Source organism: Euprymna scolopes, chromosome 7 (assembly GCF_053919585.1).
Source record: "Euprymna scolopes isolate OS-2025 chromosome 7, ASM5391958v1, whole genome shotgun sequence".
Taxonomy (NCBI): domain Eukaryota; kingdom Metazoa; phylum Mollusca; class Cephalopoda; order Sepiida; family Sepiolidae; genus Euprymna; species Euprymna scolopes.
In genome coordinates, this window is record NC_136488.1 from 25197810 (window position 1) to 25216449 (window position 18640).

The following is an 18640-nucleotide window of genomic DNA, read 5'->3' on the forward strand; positions in this document are numbered from 1 at the left end:
ACTTGGATCTGATGACCTCAGAAGACTAAATTTGAACAGTTTAGAAATAAGTGTGCAGAACAGGAGACTTTGATGATATGGCCACGTTGAAAGAATGGATGAAAGCTTCAAATTAGTAGGTGTAGAACAGTTAAAGTTCATAGGGGAAGGCCATGGAAAACGTGGGAGGAAGTTATAGAAATGGACGAGGGAAATAGGGATAAATATAGACCTGGCCAGATATAAGTTAGTTTGGAAATCAATTTCTAAAAAACCGTTCAACATGAAACAGATATTAAACCAATAATGATGATGATGATGGATCTTCATTTTTTTTTTTTTCTATCAAAAATCAATGTTTTGTATGAATTTGACATATGATTGGGTTTTTAGCTATTTACTCATGATACTCTTCATTTTGTTTTCTAGAACCTAATGACCTTGGAAAAGAGAAGGCCATTGTGCACAATTTGATGTGCTGTATCTACAGTAATTCCTTATTTTTTTTTTTTGTCTGGTCTATCTTTATTTTCGATATTGTTTCGACTTTCTTCAAATATTTTCCTTTAAATCTTTATACACATGAAGCAATCTTCTGTAAATTTCAATTGGTTTACAATTCTTGGTCCCCAAACAATGGATGACGGAGGTGTGGTCAAATCTGGAGCTTTGCTACAATTTTCAGTACTTATATGAAATAAAAATGTTTAGATTTATAGTGAAAAATATGAAATAAAAAATAAATTTTTGTCTTTTGTTTTCAAAAGGATTCTTGTACTAATGCACGTGTGTGCTTGTGTGGTTTATTAATACCTTTTCATAAAATTGTTTAGGTATTTAAATGGCAGTAGAAAAGAAGCTGCTATGAAAAAAAAAAAACAGTATCTAAAAATAATATTACTATTATTCTTTGATATTAAAGATCCTAATTGTATGTCACAAATAAGCATGACTATTACGACCATTACTACTATTAGTGGTAGTAATAGTAATACTACTAAGCAATTAGTAAATCATTTTTAATCAGCTTCTCTCTCTCTCTCTCTCTCTCTCTCTCTCTCTCTCTCTCTCTCTCTCTCTCTCTCTCTCTCTGTTTCGCGTGTGTGTTTATTAGGGCATCTCCGATCTTTAAGGTGCCACTCAAATCCTTCCATACAGGCACCCCTTTTGTCATCTAACACTATGACGATAGTTTAACAACATCAGAAAACAAGAAAAAAGGGAGATAACCAACTACTTACATATCAACAAAATACCGTCAGCCAACTATTTACAATAGAGTCAAAGAATTAGTCCACAATAGTACTGCAATAATACATAATTTACGACTAACATTTTATTTTATTCTCCCTCTCGCTCTCTATCTATCTATCTATCTATCTATCTATCTATCTGTTTTTCTTCCTTGTATATATAAAACATATTAATTTAAAATTGTTATCCCCTTTTCCTTTTTCACAGTCAACTTCCAAACAAAAAAATTGCAAATTTAAAATCATCAAATGTAATTCAAGTTGTTTTTTGCTTTTGTTCTTCTTTCAGGCATTTAGCTACAACTCAATTTGAGCCGACCAGCGCCCGGAAAGCCTTTCCTTGCTTTGATGAACCTAAGCTGAAAGCAACATATGATGTGATATTGTTAAGGAAAAATCATTTTAAATCCATTTCAAACATGCCAATCAAACGTTCGGAAAATAGGTAACAAAGACTAGAATAGATACATTTTATTCTTCGCTCTTATCGTTTTAAAATTTGATGCATTACTTTGGATATTTATCTTAATTCCTAATACCACTTTGAATCATCCTTTAACATTTGACCTTATTCTTAAATTAATATATGAACAATATTTTAACCATATATCAACTGCTCTCTTAAATCAACCAGTTGCAAATCTAGATACTTCCACTGCATGCTTTTTTACTTACCCCCTCTTTTCCGTTAACAATGAAATGGAAAACATAGTAAAATCCTTTTCAACTATTTGGAGGAGTGTAACATTTCAGTAGATATATAACCTTTAGTACTAACTAAACTAATCATAACTACCCATGTGGGGTCACAGAATTACCTGGTTTAGGACCTAGGCACAGGGATAACCCTCTCAGTGCTGATGGACCCATAGATTTTCTCAGGTCATCCATCTAGGAGAAGGAAAACTCTGGAGATAAACCTGTGCTACTGACCTCATATGTCTTGGCATTAAATAAAGAGAAAGGAGGCCTCTTCAGTCCCGGTCAACAACCTTCCTGGTGACTCAAACAAATTACTGGTTTGCAAACCTAAAGTGTATAAGGAGTAGATAGGCTCTGCCTATTACATGGCTTTCATACTCTTTCTTTGCCTATTATCCAGGGGCAGAGGTGTGATCACAGGGACTTGACAGAAACACCCAATGTTTGACCTTGTTTCCTGACTAGGTGAATGAACACTGTTCCCCACTTCTGCTACATTGCCATCCCCTAAAACTGGACATCTTGGGGGTGCTTGAGTGCCATATGACAATGCAATTACATTGGGTTGATTTTTGTTTGACAGGTTGAGGGTACCAGTTTGACAGTTTGTCTGGCTGCTGTATTCCGACTGACAGTCCAGAAACCCTAACTCTTTGATAGCACTTACAGTGGCTTCTCCATAATCAGTTGTATAATATCAGGATGGTTGTAGTTGTAGTTCCATGTCACACATGGAAAGGCACACTGCACCCATTTCCAGTGGGCTTTCCCAAGGCCATAATCCTGTAGATGAAGAGTCGGCTGATGGTCTACTTGTGTTGCATATTTGATATTCTACACAACCACTTTCTCCAGCACCTCTCATCCAAAACTGAAACTTATAAATAAAATAAAATGACAGTTCAATCAAAAATCACGGTTAAACCAGGCATAAATTCAAACAAAACCACTTCGCCTCCTCCCTTGAGGCTTGCATTCATGAATATCCATGAACACTTAGAACTAATTCAGATGATGTTTAATCATTTCTCCAAACTTCCCAAATATCTTGGCACAAAGTGAAACTAACCTATACTCCTCCATCCCCTGCACACCATTCTTTAGCACACCTGGTTATCTTCCACTTTGCTGTCAGGGCTTAGTCAGACATATGCACGGACTTGGAGTCTATATTCAAAACACCCTTCCCCTGACTAGAGAATCAAAACTAGAATCAGATGACCAGGCCTTCATGTGCTTTAGCCTTAATCTGCAACATAGCATTAACTTCTTATATTTTCTTGACAGGTCTCCCTCGACCCAGGGTTATACCCTAATAAACCAAGTCTCTGACAGCATAGATACAGCACTCTCCATTGATACTAGCACACAAGTTCATATATTTGGTGACTTCAATGTCCACCACGGTAATCGGCTCGGTTTCTCTACTTACACAGATGCAGCTGGTAGTATAACACGTAACTTCTCTATATCTCATTCCCTATCACAGACAGTTACGTTTCAAACCCATCTCTCAGATCAACAAGATCAACAAGCCTCACTTCTAGATCTATTTCTGACCACAGTTCCCAATAATTGTGTAATAAATGCCCATAGCCCACTTGGGAATGCTGATCATACTGTGATAATGGTAGAAATCACACTAAACTCGACCTAAAGCTGAAGAGTCAATGCTCAAAGCGACAAGGTACTATAAGAAGGCTGATTGGGAAGCCATCAGGAATCTTATCAGAGATGCCCCATGGCGAAATATCTCTTCTCTTACTGCTGAACAGTGTGAAAATGAGACCATTGAATAATTCAAAGTAGCAATTGAAGCACATGTTCCCACGTAGAAGATTTATAGCAAACTCTACTCTCCCCAATGGTTTACTTCTGCTTGTGTAGTTGCCATTGTTCAAAGGCAGCATACATACCAGAGATTTATCCAACATGTCCAGTACAAACAGGCAAAACTATATAAAAGCTAGAAGTAATTGTAAGGAAGAAATAGTGACAGCTAAGAGAGAATACACCGAAGCCACCAGAAAACACATTGAAGCACAGAAATTAGGAACTCGTGATTTCTGGAAAATCCACAACAGTGTAGTAAATAATGAGCAATCAACAATCCCCCCACTATCCAACAATCATGAGGTTGGTTGCCTGGCAATCGAGAAGGCTAACATGCTTGCTAGTCAGTTAGCCTCAAACTCTACATTGAACCCAGCAAACCACTCTCTCCCTGATTTTCCTCTGCGGACAGAAACCACACTAGATTATCTGAAAATCACCTCTTCACAAAAAACCTAGATACCTTAAAAGCATGTCGACCTGACCTTATCCCGGCTGCACTATTAAAAAAATACTCTGCTGAAGTTGCTCCAGTTCTTTTCAAACTCTTCAACAAATGCCTTAATGAATCTTGCTTTCCTGGCTGCTGGAAAACTGCTTCCATGGTATCAGTTTACAAGAATTCTGGTGAAACAACTGACCCATAAAATTATCGCCCCCATTAGTCTCCTCTCTCTCTTCACTTCACTTTCTTCTATTTGAGTCCATGATTAATCAAGCTCTAGGCCACCACCTTACAGCTGCTAAACTTCTGTCTGACTAACAGTATGGATTTAGGCAAGCCAATTCTACTGCAGATATCCTAACTGTAATCTCAGAACGTATATACCATGCACTGGGTAAAGAAGGGGAAAGTAGGGCAGTAGCCCTAGATATATCTAAGGCTTTTGACAGTATATGGCCCGATGGTCTTTTCAGGAAAATCAGATCATATAGTATTACTTGACGAATACTTAACATAATTAAATCCTTCTATAATATAAATCTTACGTGTCTGTTTAAATGTATGTACGTATGTATGTTTGTATGTCTGCCTAAAACTTTCGACAGAGATGACGGATTTTCACAAGATTAGTATCATTTTGAAGCTCGGCCCTTGGGACGACAAATATTGAAAAATTGGCTGAAAACATTAATTTCTTCACCCTTAGCTGGGTACTTTTCTACAAAGAGGGATCGATTTTTTCGTTGACATTTTTGCAAGTCATTCAAACCTCACATCAAGGGCATCGCATAAAAGACATTATTTCGATCGCCCATGACGTCACAATCATGGTAGCAGCATCGATAAGACCGTTTTTTTCTTTTCCACCGGCACGTTACAGGTTCGAGCCTACTCACTAGTAATTTTTTTTTTTCTTTTTTTTTTGTGCTCGCAATTTTACTTTTTTATATTTTTGGTCAACCACGCACCCTTACACATGGGTTCAAGCTTGCCTGCCTCCTACAACTTTTTTTTTTTTGCTCAACGCACACCTACAAACATCCCGGCAACACGAGGCACCCAGGCTAGTCTTAAATAAGAGAAGAATTCAGGTTGCCCTCGATAGGTGTATGTCAAACAATATGATATAAATGTGGATGTACCTCAAGAGTCAGTCCTTGGACCTTAATTATTCCTAATATTCATAAATGACCACCCTGATAAAATTGTTTGAGATGGGTATATTTGCTGATGGCCATGCTCTATGACAGGCACGAAGGGAAAATGAACGAGCACATATCCAAGTCAGTGGCGTCTGCCGTTTATTGAGGACAAAAACGGATGGTGACATTCAATGCTGCCAAGACTAAGCTTGTTTCCTTTAATAATTACAAGAAACCTTCTCAACCACCAAGAGCTATGACTAAAGATACATCATTTGAAAGTACTTCGTTCAAACTCCTCAGCTTAACGTTCACAGGAAACATGAGTTGGAACAGATACATTGAAGGTATTGCTGCAGCTGCTGCGAGTAAGGTGGACTCTCTTTACCGTGCTAGAAAGTTACTTACGCTTGAAAGTATCCTGTACCTCTACAAGGCCACCATTTGCCTATGTGTGAAGTGTTGTTGTTACATATGGGCTGGTGCATCTGCTACTAGTCTTTCACTCCTGGACAGAGTTCAAAAGAGAGTCGCCAACCTAATAGGTCCCGAACTGTCAGCTAGGCTTCAGCTTCTGTCCCATCAATGAAATATTGCATCCCTCTGCCTGTTTTACAAATATTTTAATAGTAGATGTTTCAACGACCTACAAACACCTGTACCCCCAACAAGCAGCAAAATCCCACTCCTATGTAGTAGAAATCCCCAGATGCCAGAAAGCTTTCTACTCTAATAGTTTCTTCCCCGGAATTGCTAGACTTTGGAATCCCCTTCCGAGTTCCTGCTTCCCCAGCTGTACTGACATACAGAAGTTCAAGTTTAATGTAAACAGATATTTTGCTGCTCAACTCCCTACATAGTATCCCTACAAATATGTTCCAAATAGTAGCCCCTACATCAAAGTGGTACTGTGCCTTGTCTGGGGTGAAAATTCAAAATAAAAGACTAGAATGTTCATTGCTTCATTCACCAACAAGTGATTTCTTATTCTTTATACTCTTGTTCTTTACTAAAATGATCTTTGTGATTTCGGCATTATTATTATGAAATCGATCTCTATTTTATCTTCTTGATTATATACACAGTGTATTGCATAAACATTTCCCTCTGGTCATCCACCATTGAACTTATAAGATTTTTTTATTATTTGCTTCATTATAATTTTAGGGCAAACTAGAAGAGTACTCGACTAAGCAGCAAACCGTGCTCGACCAGATTCAGTTCCTGATACTTTTTGTTTTGAGTAGCTTACTCTTGTGGTTTGCCAAGTTTTGTTCTAATTTTAATTTCTTATTTTATTGGGATTTTTCCAATTACATGTGATAACAAAAATATTGTGATTCCAACAAGAAGAAAGGAGCATCCTTTCAACCGTTTTATATTTCATGTTTCGTTTTGGCTGGGTGGAAGAAGTAGAGATTTGACTTTTGTGCTGTAGTGGCTGAATAAAATCCTCGCATGTGTTGTGGTGTTAAGATGAAAGAGACCAGACGAGGTGTTCACTCTGAGGATTCACTTAAGCAAAAGAAGAAGAGATTTTGCAAAGACTGCTCAAGTGGAAGTTTGGAAATCTAAAAAAGTAGCCTGTGATTGGTTATTTTTCATCCAATCACAAGGCACTAGGTTAGTGACTCCGTAATGAGTTCAATAATTTCTTAAATTTTTGACAGTACAGAATAGTTAAGCCCCTCTTTATGACTCTTTAAATAATCGTATGCAGGTTACGTTATTATTTAAAAAGCCATTATTAACATGAAAAGAGGGGGAGTAACTAGTCTGTACTCTCTCCTAACAGTTTAATGACTAAATTAATAAATTTGAGAAATTAAAACTTTCATCAAAAATAATATTAGAAATGAAGTCTAATATCAAGAACTGAATCTGACTAAATACCATTTGTTGTTAACTTTGAGTCAGGGTTTCTTCTGGTTTTCCGATTTTAGTATCAAATGTTGGTTTACACAAATGTATGCAATTCGCTCCTTTAAACTAAACATTGCTGAATTATCTCTTTTAATAAAATTGATGGCCGTATTTGCATTGCCATCATCATGCCATATTTTTTTTAATCTATGATTAGTTGTGGCAAAATAGAAAAACGTCTGACTAAAAAGCTGCAGTAAACTGTGTTTGGTCAAATTTGGCTCTTTCTGTTTGAGGGCCTCTTTTGGTTTGCCTAGTTTTGTACTAATTTTTATATATTTATAAATTATTAAATTGATAAGTTAAAGAACAGAATAGTTAAGAAAGCCTCCATGCCTACCCCCCCCCCCATGTTAAGAATGGGTTTCTAAATAATCTTCTGCGGTTTACTGACCATGCTGAAATAATAATGTAATAATTAGAAAGCCATTATTAACATAGAAGGAGAGGCTTTGTTAGTTATCCTGTACTTTCACCTAACAATTTAATAGATTTATATATCTATAAAAGTGAGAATTTGTATGTGTGTATGGAGACAACTCTCAACCTATATACTCAACGAATTTTTGATCTACAGGCTTTAAATTTGGTTTTAATCGGTTTTCATCTGGAAAATAAAAGGGCTGCTAACGGCGGCAAAATTGAAAAATTGGTACATGGGGTCATTGGATTTTTATCTGTTTGTCAATTGAACGATGCATGAATCGTCCACATTACAGCTTCCTTATATTAAGAATAAGTAGGTTTGAAAACACTTTCTAAATCGTGGCAAGTTGGCCTAATGGTTATCGTACTTGACTCACTGTCTGTAAGTTTTGGTTTCGATCTCAACTCGAGTATTTTTTTTTTCAGTGAACCGTTTAGAAAAAACATAATACTCGCATGCACATGTGTTAGTTTCGTTGTTTTTTTTGTTTGTTTTTACTTCATTTTTTTTGTTTAGGGTTCAACGTTACATTTAATACCGAAGAACGCCAGGCATGTCTGCTAGTAAATTAATAAATTTATGAGACTTGCCGGAAGTTATATAATGAATGAAGTTTAATATCAGGAACCAAATCTGATCAGACATTGTTTACTGCAGACTTTGGGTGGACATTTTTCTGGATTGACAAAGTTGTTTATACTTTTTTTTTATCTGTTTTTTTTTTTTTTTGTAAATAAACCACCCTTTACATATGTTCTTCTTCCTAGGACTGATGGATATGTCGCAGATTACTTTCAGAAAACTCCAATCATGTCAACGTATCTTCTCGCCTTCATTGTTTGTGATTTTGTACGTGAAATAGGATATGTCAACAATAAAACTGAAGTAGGTTTTTATTGATTTTTGCCATTCTTTTATTTATGTTTTTAGTGCCACATAAAAAAAGCATTCTTATTTGGGGGGGAGGGGGATTATTCCCTCTTTTCATTTAAGCACTGCCACATTTCATGTGTGCTCAGAAAAAAATATCTCTGCAAAAATAAAACAAAATAATACTCTGTTTTTAAATATTAAAAAGAATTTTAAACTTTGGTACTCATACAGAACAAAGAAGCATGCTATTATCGGAATATTTGGGACGGTTTACGTAAAATGGAAAATGGTGTGGAAATGCGGAGCCAATGAAATCGCAGCAGCCAATGTCATTTAAGAATACATCTATTTGCTATTATTGGTTTATTATACAAAGAACGAAATATTTATTTTGATTTGAACAAAAACATCATAAAGAATCATGAAGAAAAGAATAAAAAAAAATTGTTTGTTATTCAAAAAATAAACTTACCTTACAACAAGTGTTTTTTTTTTCTTGATTTTAATTTTTAATTTTAATTTTCTTAAGGTTTCATAAAAATTGTCTAATAATTATAATTATTAATTCTATTTTCATTGTATTTGTACTTCCTTGTACTTGTAGCAACATTCACTCGGGGTGAGTGGAGCTAGCTCCAATGGTGCTAATGCCATTGCAGAGGCCAGCACATGGCCAAACGATCAAAATCTTCTTTTGAGCAGAGTTGATGAAGATCTGTTTTGTCTCACATCCATAGAGAAGAATTGTTCTGATCATGGTTTTGTAGATCCACAACTTTGTAGATCGTCTTATCTCCTGGCATGACCAAAGTTATTTTTGAAAACAGACAAAGCCAGTTCTAACCAGATTGATACTAGTGGTGATTTCGTCTTTTGCTTGACTAATGGCTGTAAAATTGGTGTTAAGATACTTTAAGCTTTTGATCTCTTCCACAGCTTCACCATCGAAGGTTATAGTCATTCAATCAGGTAGGAGATAGTGCACAGAGAAAATCTCTGTCTTGGAAGCATTTATTTTAATCCTCATCAGTTTGGCCATGTGACTGACCTCATCGAGTGCTTGCTTGCACAGGACTCACTAAATATTAAGATGAAGCAATCGTGGCAAACTCTGACACCAGTGAAACTAAACAACCTTTTATCTATGATCTAGTTAATTATATAGTTGAACAGGATAGGGGATAGTACACATCCTTGGTGGATTCTTGGATGACGAAAGAATCAGATTCTTGTAACACCTCACTCTTGTTCAAATGTGCACGTAGTAACCTTGATGAGGTTCCAAAGCTTGGCTGGGAAGTCATTGTTGCACATGATGTCCCAAAGACTTTTGTAATCCACTAAATCGAAAGCTGGAGTGAAATCAATGAAGCATACAATAGTAGATCGCTATTCAAGAATTTACCTGAATGAGAAAATTTGATCTATGCATCCTCTGCTTCTATGGAAATCTGCTTGGTTTGGTCGGGTTCTGTTGTTCCAAATAATCTGGAAACGATGCAATAGGATATTTGTGAAAATTTATAAGGGTACATCAATCAAATTAATGCCTTTATATTTGCGGCAATCATGACGGTTTGCCTTTTTTGTAGAAGGTGAAGAATATTGCATAACTCCAGTTTGAGGTAGTTGTTCTGAGCATCATGCTATATCGAGAATTGATGTAAGCATCTGGTCATAAGGTCTGAACAGCTTTTGTAGAATTCTGCTGGAAAACCATCATCACTTGCAACTTTGTTATTCTTTAGTTTCTTGGAGACTTTTGTGAGAATGGTAGGAGGGCGTTATGAGAGAATGTCGTAGTTCAGCAGCATTTCAAAATATTGCTTCCATCAAATCATGCGGTCTGCTAACTGACAGATAGGTGTCCCATTTATGTCCAGCAATATTTCACTTAGACTGCTGTTTTCCTTATATGTCGTTTTAAGAGTCTCGTATAAGTTTTGGGAGTATTCAACTGATGCTGCTTGCTGTATGTCTCCAGCAACGTTTCGTTAGTAGGTATTGAGATCAACCTTTGCAGAAAAAGCAGTCTCACAGCACAACCAAAGTCGTCATTTATGAAACAACAGGCCTGTTTGGTTTGATTTGAAAGCTCGATAGTGCGTCCAGAGATCCTATCCTTTGCACGCACTCTGGTTTTTCCTAGGGTCTGTAGGGTAACTTTTTTTTTACACTGCTTTTAAGGGTCTTCTAGGAATCCTCAGCTATGTACTCAGTGGGTTGAAGTGCTTGAAGATCAGCAAATGATTTGATAGCTGGAGCAGGAACTTTGCTTTGGTTTGTTGGCATCTGAGTCATGAGATATTGTATTTCACAAGACGGCTGGATGGTAGGTTAGCTTCTATGTAAAGATGCATCCTTGCTCAAACCATGACATGATTGGAGTCATGCATATTGCTTGTTTCTGCTCCCTGGAATGCTCAGCAGGACATTCCAGGCCCACTGTGACTTGACAAAAATGTGATCAATTTGGTTCTGGATGACAACATCATTTGAGTATCATGTCACCAGGTGCTGCTGAGGATGCTGGAACCAAGTACTTGACACAGTAAGCTGGTTTGCAGTGGCAAAATCAATTAGCGATCACCGTGTGATGATATGCCTGTTATTGGTATCACCATTACCTATTTGTGTGTTAAAATCACTGGTAATCATCACAAAATCTCTAGGAGGAATGCAGTTCATAACAGTTGGGAAGCTGCCATAAAATAAATCTTTAACGTCTTCATCAGCATCGAGGGTTGGGTTGTAGACAGCTATCATGAAAATGTTGAAGAAAAAAAGTCCAGCTCATATTGGTTTCCGGTTGTTTTTTCATAACAATAAAAAGAATATTATTTTCATTTTTCAATTAATTTTTATTGAATTATCTTCATCATAACAATTAATTATATTGAATTATCTTCATCATTGGCTATCATCTTTTGACTTTTTACATAAACTGCCCAGAAAATTCTGACAATAGTACTGTCCTTATTCTGCATAAGTACCATAAATTCTCCATTTTAAATGAAATTTTGTCTTGAGAGTTCTTGTAGGGATGCAAGGGCCTCTCTGGAGTAAAATAATTAGCTTTGACTCTAGAGAGTCCATCACATGATTGAGTTCCTGGAAGATCACGTGATCATCATCCCAAAAAGAAAAGCTACTTTCAGCATTACTTTTTCTTGGAGACAGTTACATAGACTCTAGACTCCTGACTCAACATACTACAGGGTGAACGATAAAATTGCCGCCATAGAAAATGCGACATGATTTCATTTCGGTTTTCTTTTTTGTTGCAGACCATCTATTAGTTGGCCAGTTGTGTACAAAATCCAAGAGCAATATGAGCTTTCTATCATGTCTGAAAGTGACACAGTGTTTAACAAACAAGATCGGAGATGTGCGCTGTACAACTCCTGCTCTCTACCAATCCAAGTTATAAAAACAAGACCATTGCCAGCACCCACAAAATGCATCACTGGATTGCCATGAATAACAGGGACGTGCCCAGGAGCCATGATTATGGTCTTTGGTATGGGTTCAAGCTAGGGTCACACCATGCCACCTCACATCTTAGAAGTCGGTTTGAAAGTAAGCACCAAATTGTACCTGGATGTGCTGAAGAGTTTGATGATCCCCTAGTACAATCAGGTGACTGCTTGCAGACTCTGGGTGTGGCAGCAGGACTCAGCATCGGCCCAAAGTCCAAAGAGACTCAAGTTTAACTTCAGAAGCAGTGCTATCGCTTTGTACCCTTCTCTCACTGCCCCCCCCCCACAACCTGAACCCGCTGGACTACTTCGTTTGGTCATATATCGAGAACATCACCAACATAACCTCCCGCAACACCAAAGCCAACCTGATCGCCGCCATCAGCTGAGTATCTGCTGAGCTCCCGCCAGCACTTGTAGAAAAGGCATACTCCCAGTTCCGGACTCATATCAAGGCGGTGATTGAGGTTGAAGGCGACTACATTGAATAGGTATCAGCTCTACTACATAATCAAGTTACCTGAATTGATTTTTTTCTATAAAAGTTTACAAATAAAGTTGTAGTACTGTTTTCTTCAGGGCAACAAATTTATTGTTCCACCCTGTATATGTTTTCAAGTAAATTATTTTTTGTGTTTAGATTCTCTCGAGAGAGAGAATGGCTAAAACAAAGATGGTTAGATTCTTTACGTTAAGATCTAAAGAAAGCCGAATCAAGCTTTGTGCCGTGCATAGTAGAGAAAGAAAACAATATAAACTCAGCTACGTTGGATAAACACAGAAAGATATTGTTTTTGTTTTGTTTTTGTTTCTATTGTTTTTTTATAACTGTTCTTTTTTTTAATTATAATGACAATTACTTCTCTTTTAATTAAAATAATTATTTGTATCACAATTTACATGAAAATAATTTTTCTCTCAATTAAAATGATGATTATTTTCTTCTTAGTAAAAATGAAATAAAAATTATTTTTCTTTTAACTTAAATGATAACTATTGTCATCTAACATGAAAATAAAATTATTTTACTCTCGATTAAAATAATTATTATTTTCGTAATAAAAATAATAATAATTTTTCCCTTAGTTAAAATTAAAATTGCTTTTTCTCCGAAATCAAATGATAATGTTTTTTCTATTAAAATTAAAATAATTTCTTTCTCAATTACAATTATTATTTTTCTATTAATTAAAATTGCAATTATTTTTTTCACAAATAAAATATAATGTTATCTAAATTAAATTCTTAATGAAAATAATTATTTTTGTTTTAATTGAAATGACAATTTCTTTCTCATTTAATTTCACTGTCTTTTATTTTCAAAGGTTGGTGTCTGGACAAAGCAGTCTTCTGTGCCGGATAATAAGTTGGCTCTGAATAGTACCATTGTAATTTTGGAGTACTACAATAAACTCTTTGCATATGAGTACCCTTTGCCGAAAGAAGGTGAGAAATAATTGTCTTTATAAGTGGATACGAGGGGGTAAAGACGGTTGGAAAGACTCAACTCTAACAACTAACTCTTGCAGAATTGTTTGTTGACTCTTAAGTCTAACTCTCTACATGGTTCTATATGTAACACTATTGTCTCTGGCAAAATTCCCACTCATGCACGGCGATGACTGAATACTTAGAAAGTGATCTCCAGTCTGTAGTAGAATTGAGCCGAAAATGGATGGCCATATTTCGGTACTTATGCAGTATAAGGACCGTGTTATAGCGTGGCCTTCGTTATAAAGATGGCCGGCCAGCTGAAAAAATGACGTCATCGCCGAGGTCCCAACAAGCAAGATATGTGGAACTCTTAGACTGTCAATAATGAACAGTAATTTTTACAGACAGCGTTACAAAACTTCAAAATTGGATTGAAATAAAGAAAGAACACGATGATTTATACTGAAACTCATCTAATATTAATAATAAAAAAATAATTAAAAAAAAAAACACAAGTTATTTGTTTAAGTATATTATAAGCAATTGAATATTTCGTTGTATTATAGATTTTAAAGATTAGAATGCGTTCTTTAATTACTTATAAATTACATTTTAAAAAAGTGAATGAACACGATTTGATTTGAAATAAACTTGAAGTTTATTTAATATAATTAAATGAAAATTATGCATGTAAGATTATGAATATTTGAAGCAGAACATAAGCAAAACATTTGATATGAGTTAAGACAATAAACAAATATTAAAATTAAACTTTTTTTTTTAAATCAAAATGAATATTTTTTAATCAAAATGAATATTTTTTAATCAAAACGAATATTTTTTAATCAAAATGAACCACAATATTTTTTCAAAATCAAAAACAATATTTTTAATAAATTCATGAAATATTGCACAGTAAAAAAATTAACCTAAAGAAAAAAATCATGTTTCTTATTTAAGATTATTTCACCACATAACAAAAATAACATGCAAAATCATTTTTTTATATCCATATTTTCAGTTTGTTAAAATACGTGGGTTTGTATTACTGTACACATAGATTCGAAAAAGTTGTCAAAAAACAAATATATAACAAATAAATGTTATCAAAGGCAAGATAAGTTACTTTTCTGCCAAACTGGATATATTTTTCGTGTTTTTATTCAATGTAACATGTTTATTCAGCTCGAAAAACATAGTGTTTACCGATGTATTCGAAAATTCCAGATGGCGTCTGATTCTCTCTTTAACACGGTAAGTTTGGGAAAAGGTGTTATAAATACAAAACCGGATAAAATACTGTTAAAAACTCGCTCAATATATGTTACCGTGACATAGGTTGACATATATTCGGCGGGTTTTTAATAGTATGTTGTATAGTTTTTTTTATTTATAACACCTTATTCCAAACTTACCGTGTTAAAGAGAGAATCAGACGCCATCTTGAATTTTCGAATACATCGGTAAACACTATGTTTTTCGAGCTGCATAAACATGTTACATTGAATAAAAACACGAAAAATATTTGGTAGAAAAGTAACTTATATTGCCTTTGATAACATTTATTTGTTATATATTTGTTTTTGACAACTTTTTCGAATCTATGTGTACAGTAATACAAACCCAATTACGTTAATGAAATGAATTGTACCTATTTACTATGCCTCCCCACGGGACAGAGTTAGACACCAGGGTCGTTTTTTAACGTGGAGAAAAGGTACAAAAATAAAAATTGTCTCAGTCGTGAAGGATTTCTCCTCCACTGAAAGAGAACAAGAAACAGAATGCAGCATCTGGAGAACAGATACTACACTTTGATCTGGTCCCGAAGGCCAAGACTGTTTAAGACCACGAGTGAACGCGCGTTTTTTGTTTTTCTTTAGTCTAGTTTCATATATATATATATATATATATATATATATATATATATATATATATATATATATATATATATATATATATATATACACACAAGTATTTTTAAATTTTATCTTTCTAGCTTTAAAAAAAAGTTTAAAAATTTTATCAGCCGGCATAATTTATTTTTAAATATTGAAAAATTTCAGGAAAATTAATTTTTGCTAGATTTTTAAAACACGTGTTTTAAAGAATCGATGTTGTCTCGCATTTTCATTAGTTTTGTATGCTGTAAAAAATTTTTTTTAATATTAGCAATTTATTTGAAGCTTCTTCTTTTGAATGGTAAAACATTTAGGATGATAATATTGAATTAAATTATAGTTACATCGTGTTAAATACAGGGGGGGGGGAGCACGTTAAAACTTACTTTGCTCTTTGCTGAATGGAGATGGTGTAAAATCTTTTTTTTTTTTTTTTACTGCATTATAATTCTTTATCTTTCGGAAATTAAAATACTGTCACTTTTTGGTCCTTTATAATAATTTCCTCGGCAAGTTGGAACGATGCACCGTGAAGGCATTTTAATAAAAAAAGAAATATTACACTGACTTCAAGATGTTACGAGTGCCTACCGGTGACTACCGGTGTCACCGGTATGGACTATCCGTGATGACGTCAGCAGATTAAATTATTTTTGCCCACCGGCCATCTTGTCTTTTAAGACGGTCTTGGTTATAGTCGCAATTGTTCAGATGGTTAACGGAAAACACTGGAAGCAGCCAAAGTCCTGATAAAAAAATCGTACAGATTTGTATGTTATCATCAGTTTATTATATAAAAAAGTTAAATATTTATCATGATTTAAATTTTAAAAAAAAAACAAAAGATTATAAAAAGAAGAAAGAAAATCATATCAAATAATCCAAAAAAAAATTTGTTTGCTTGCAGTTATTTGCTATTCAAAAAATAAATATTTATTCATAAAACTTACTTTACAATGAATGTTATTTATTTCTTGATTTGATTTTTTTTTAAGTTTTGTAAAAATTGTCCAATAATTACTCAAGAATATTATTTTTATTTTTCAACTAATATTTTGTTGAAATTATTTTCATTTCACAATTAATTTTTTTATTGAATTAGTTTCATACTGACAGAAATATATTTTTCATTGAAAAAATTGACCAGTCAAAAAATCACAAAACTTTCGTTCAACACGTTCTATAAACCAGCCAAATAATTCCGATGATAGTAGGGTCCTTATACTGCAAATAAATACATTTCATTCAATGCACCATATCTTTTAACAACTATAAAAAAAAACTTTCCAACTATTGATTCTTCTAGCCGACACACCCTTTACGAAATTCCAGTGTTCTAACTCTTTGGCCTGGTATTATCAGGCAACATCAGTTGGAATAAATCCATAGAATTGTTGGCAAGTCTGCTGCAAAGAAGGTAGGCTCGCTCTCCTGGCTTAGAAAAATTCACACATCTGCTAGTATCCTATATTTCTATAAAGCATCTGGACTGATGCACCAACCACTAACTTCCGCATCTTAGACAAAGTGTAAACATGAATTTCTAACCTAATAGATCCTGCACTGTCTGTCAAGCTCTAGCACCTGTCTCCTCGCTGCAGTTTCGCATTCCTGTGATTATTTTACAACTCAGTGAAACTACCCAACCAACTTAACTAGCAACAAAATCCCCCTCGATCACTGTAGAGGTCCCTAGATTCCAGAAGATTTTATATTCTTTCTTCAGGGCGTTTTTCTTTGGAATTCCCTTTCTGCTCCCAGTTTCCTCAACTGTAGCAACATACATGGAAGGGGATTCACCAGCACCTTCGAAATGTGCAGCTGTCTTAAACCAAAGAGAATGACCCATTTTTCTTTTCTCTTCAAATACTTCCGATGAGTGACGTCACTTCCTGAGCAGCCAGGTCATCGCATATTGTTAATGTTAATTTTGTTGTGAAAATAGAACTTACCCAAGTGAATTTGGAGGCAGAGAAGAGTAATACTTTTGTGGTGCTATGAACCATTAGAAAGTCTGATCAAAATTCGTTCAAACTTTTAGAAACAATAACATAATCTTGTGTAAAATTTAATGCATTGTTATCTCTGTGAAAAGAAGTTATGCTTTCAGTAGAGTTTTTCGTTTGTTTGCTTGTATGTTTGTTTATTTGTTTGTGTGCAGTTTACCATCAACATCATGTGAATAATCGTCACCGAACACGACCAAAATATCGGTCATGGTCTAACTTACAACTGATTTAATTTGGGAAAATATCTAAGTCAAATGTTATGAGCATGATCACGGAAAATTACAAATCACACTGTCGGTTTTGTTCATCGTAGAGAGTCTCGCATCTTAAATGATCTTGAACTTTGACATTGAAATTTTCAGTCAAGGTTGAAATTTTGAAAGAATTTTAACTTTCGCTTTTTCCAAATTTGACGTATGAATCTGATAATCTTTCAAAACAGTAACCACCATGCAAAATGTCAGCCTAATCAAATAGATTTTGAGTTATCAATGTTTAGGTTCCACACTATCAGCCAAGCTCCAACCTCTGTCCCATTATCACAATTTTGCATTCCTACAAATACTTTAATGAAATATGCGCTGATGAATTCATACCACTTGTACCCTCTTGGTGTACATAGTCTTGACTAACCCAACAAGCAACAAAATACCCCCCTTTCACTGTTGAGATCCCTCGATGCTGGAAAGCCTTCTACTCTCATAGTTTTTTTCCCCCTCGAACTACGAGACTTTGGAAGTCCCTCACTGTTTCCTGCTCCTCTGACTGTATTAAGTTTAATGTGAATAGACACCTTACCTCTGAACTCTCTACAGTCCCCTGTTAGACATGATAACAAATAGTAACCCTTTATGTGCAAGTGTCAATATGCCTCGTTTGTGGTAAATAAGAATAAAAAAATAACTTCTAGAATACTTCATATGATATGAAGAAGTAAGACTCAAATAAAACTTCAGCCCATCCTTATGTTGTCAGGTGGAGATATAAAGTTTCACAACTAACTTACGTTTTTCTTACCATTACTCCTAGGTTCATTTTGACCCGGATTGATAGTACTTTCAATGAGTTAAATAGAATCTTACCTAGGCATGATATTAAATTACATCAAATGCTAAGCTCTCAATTACATGTTATAATTGCTTCTTGTAAAGTCGGTTCTTTCTCACACATGAGGCTATTTTCTGTCTTGAAAAATCTACTATCAGACCTTGTATAGAGTACTGATGTCATATTTGCGCTG

At 34.9% G+C, this 18640-nt stretch overlaps 1 protein-coding gene across 2 annotated transcripts in view; it reads left to right on the forward strand.

The window, feature by feature from the left end:
* The window catches only part of LOC145279655 (uncharacterized), a 466377-nt gene that overhangs the window by 333128 nt on the left and 114609 nt on the right, over positions 1-18640 (forward strand). For both annotated transcript variants that reach the window (XM_080130890.1, XM_080130891.1), the window contains 3 exons: positions 1522-1677; positions 8472-8589; positions 13382-13502. In XM_080130890.1, coding sequence (XP_079987016.1) covers positions 1522-1677; positions 8472-8589; positions 13382-13502 — 395 coding nt within the window. The remainder of the gene's footprint in view (positions 1-1521; positions 1678-8471; positions 8590-13381; positions 13503-18640) is intronic.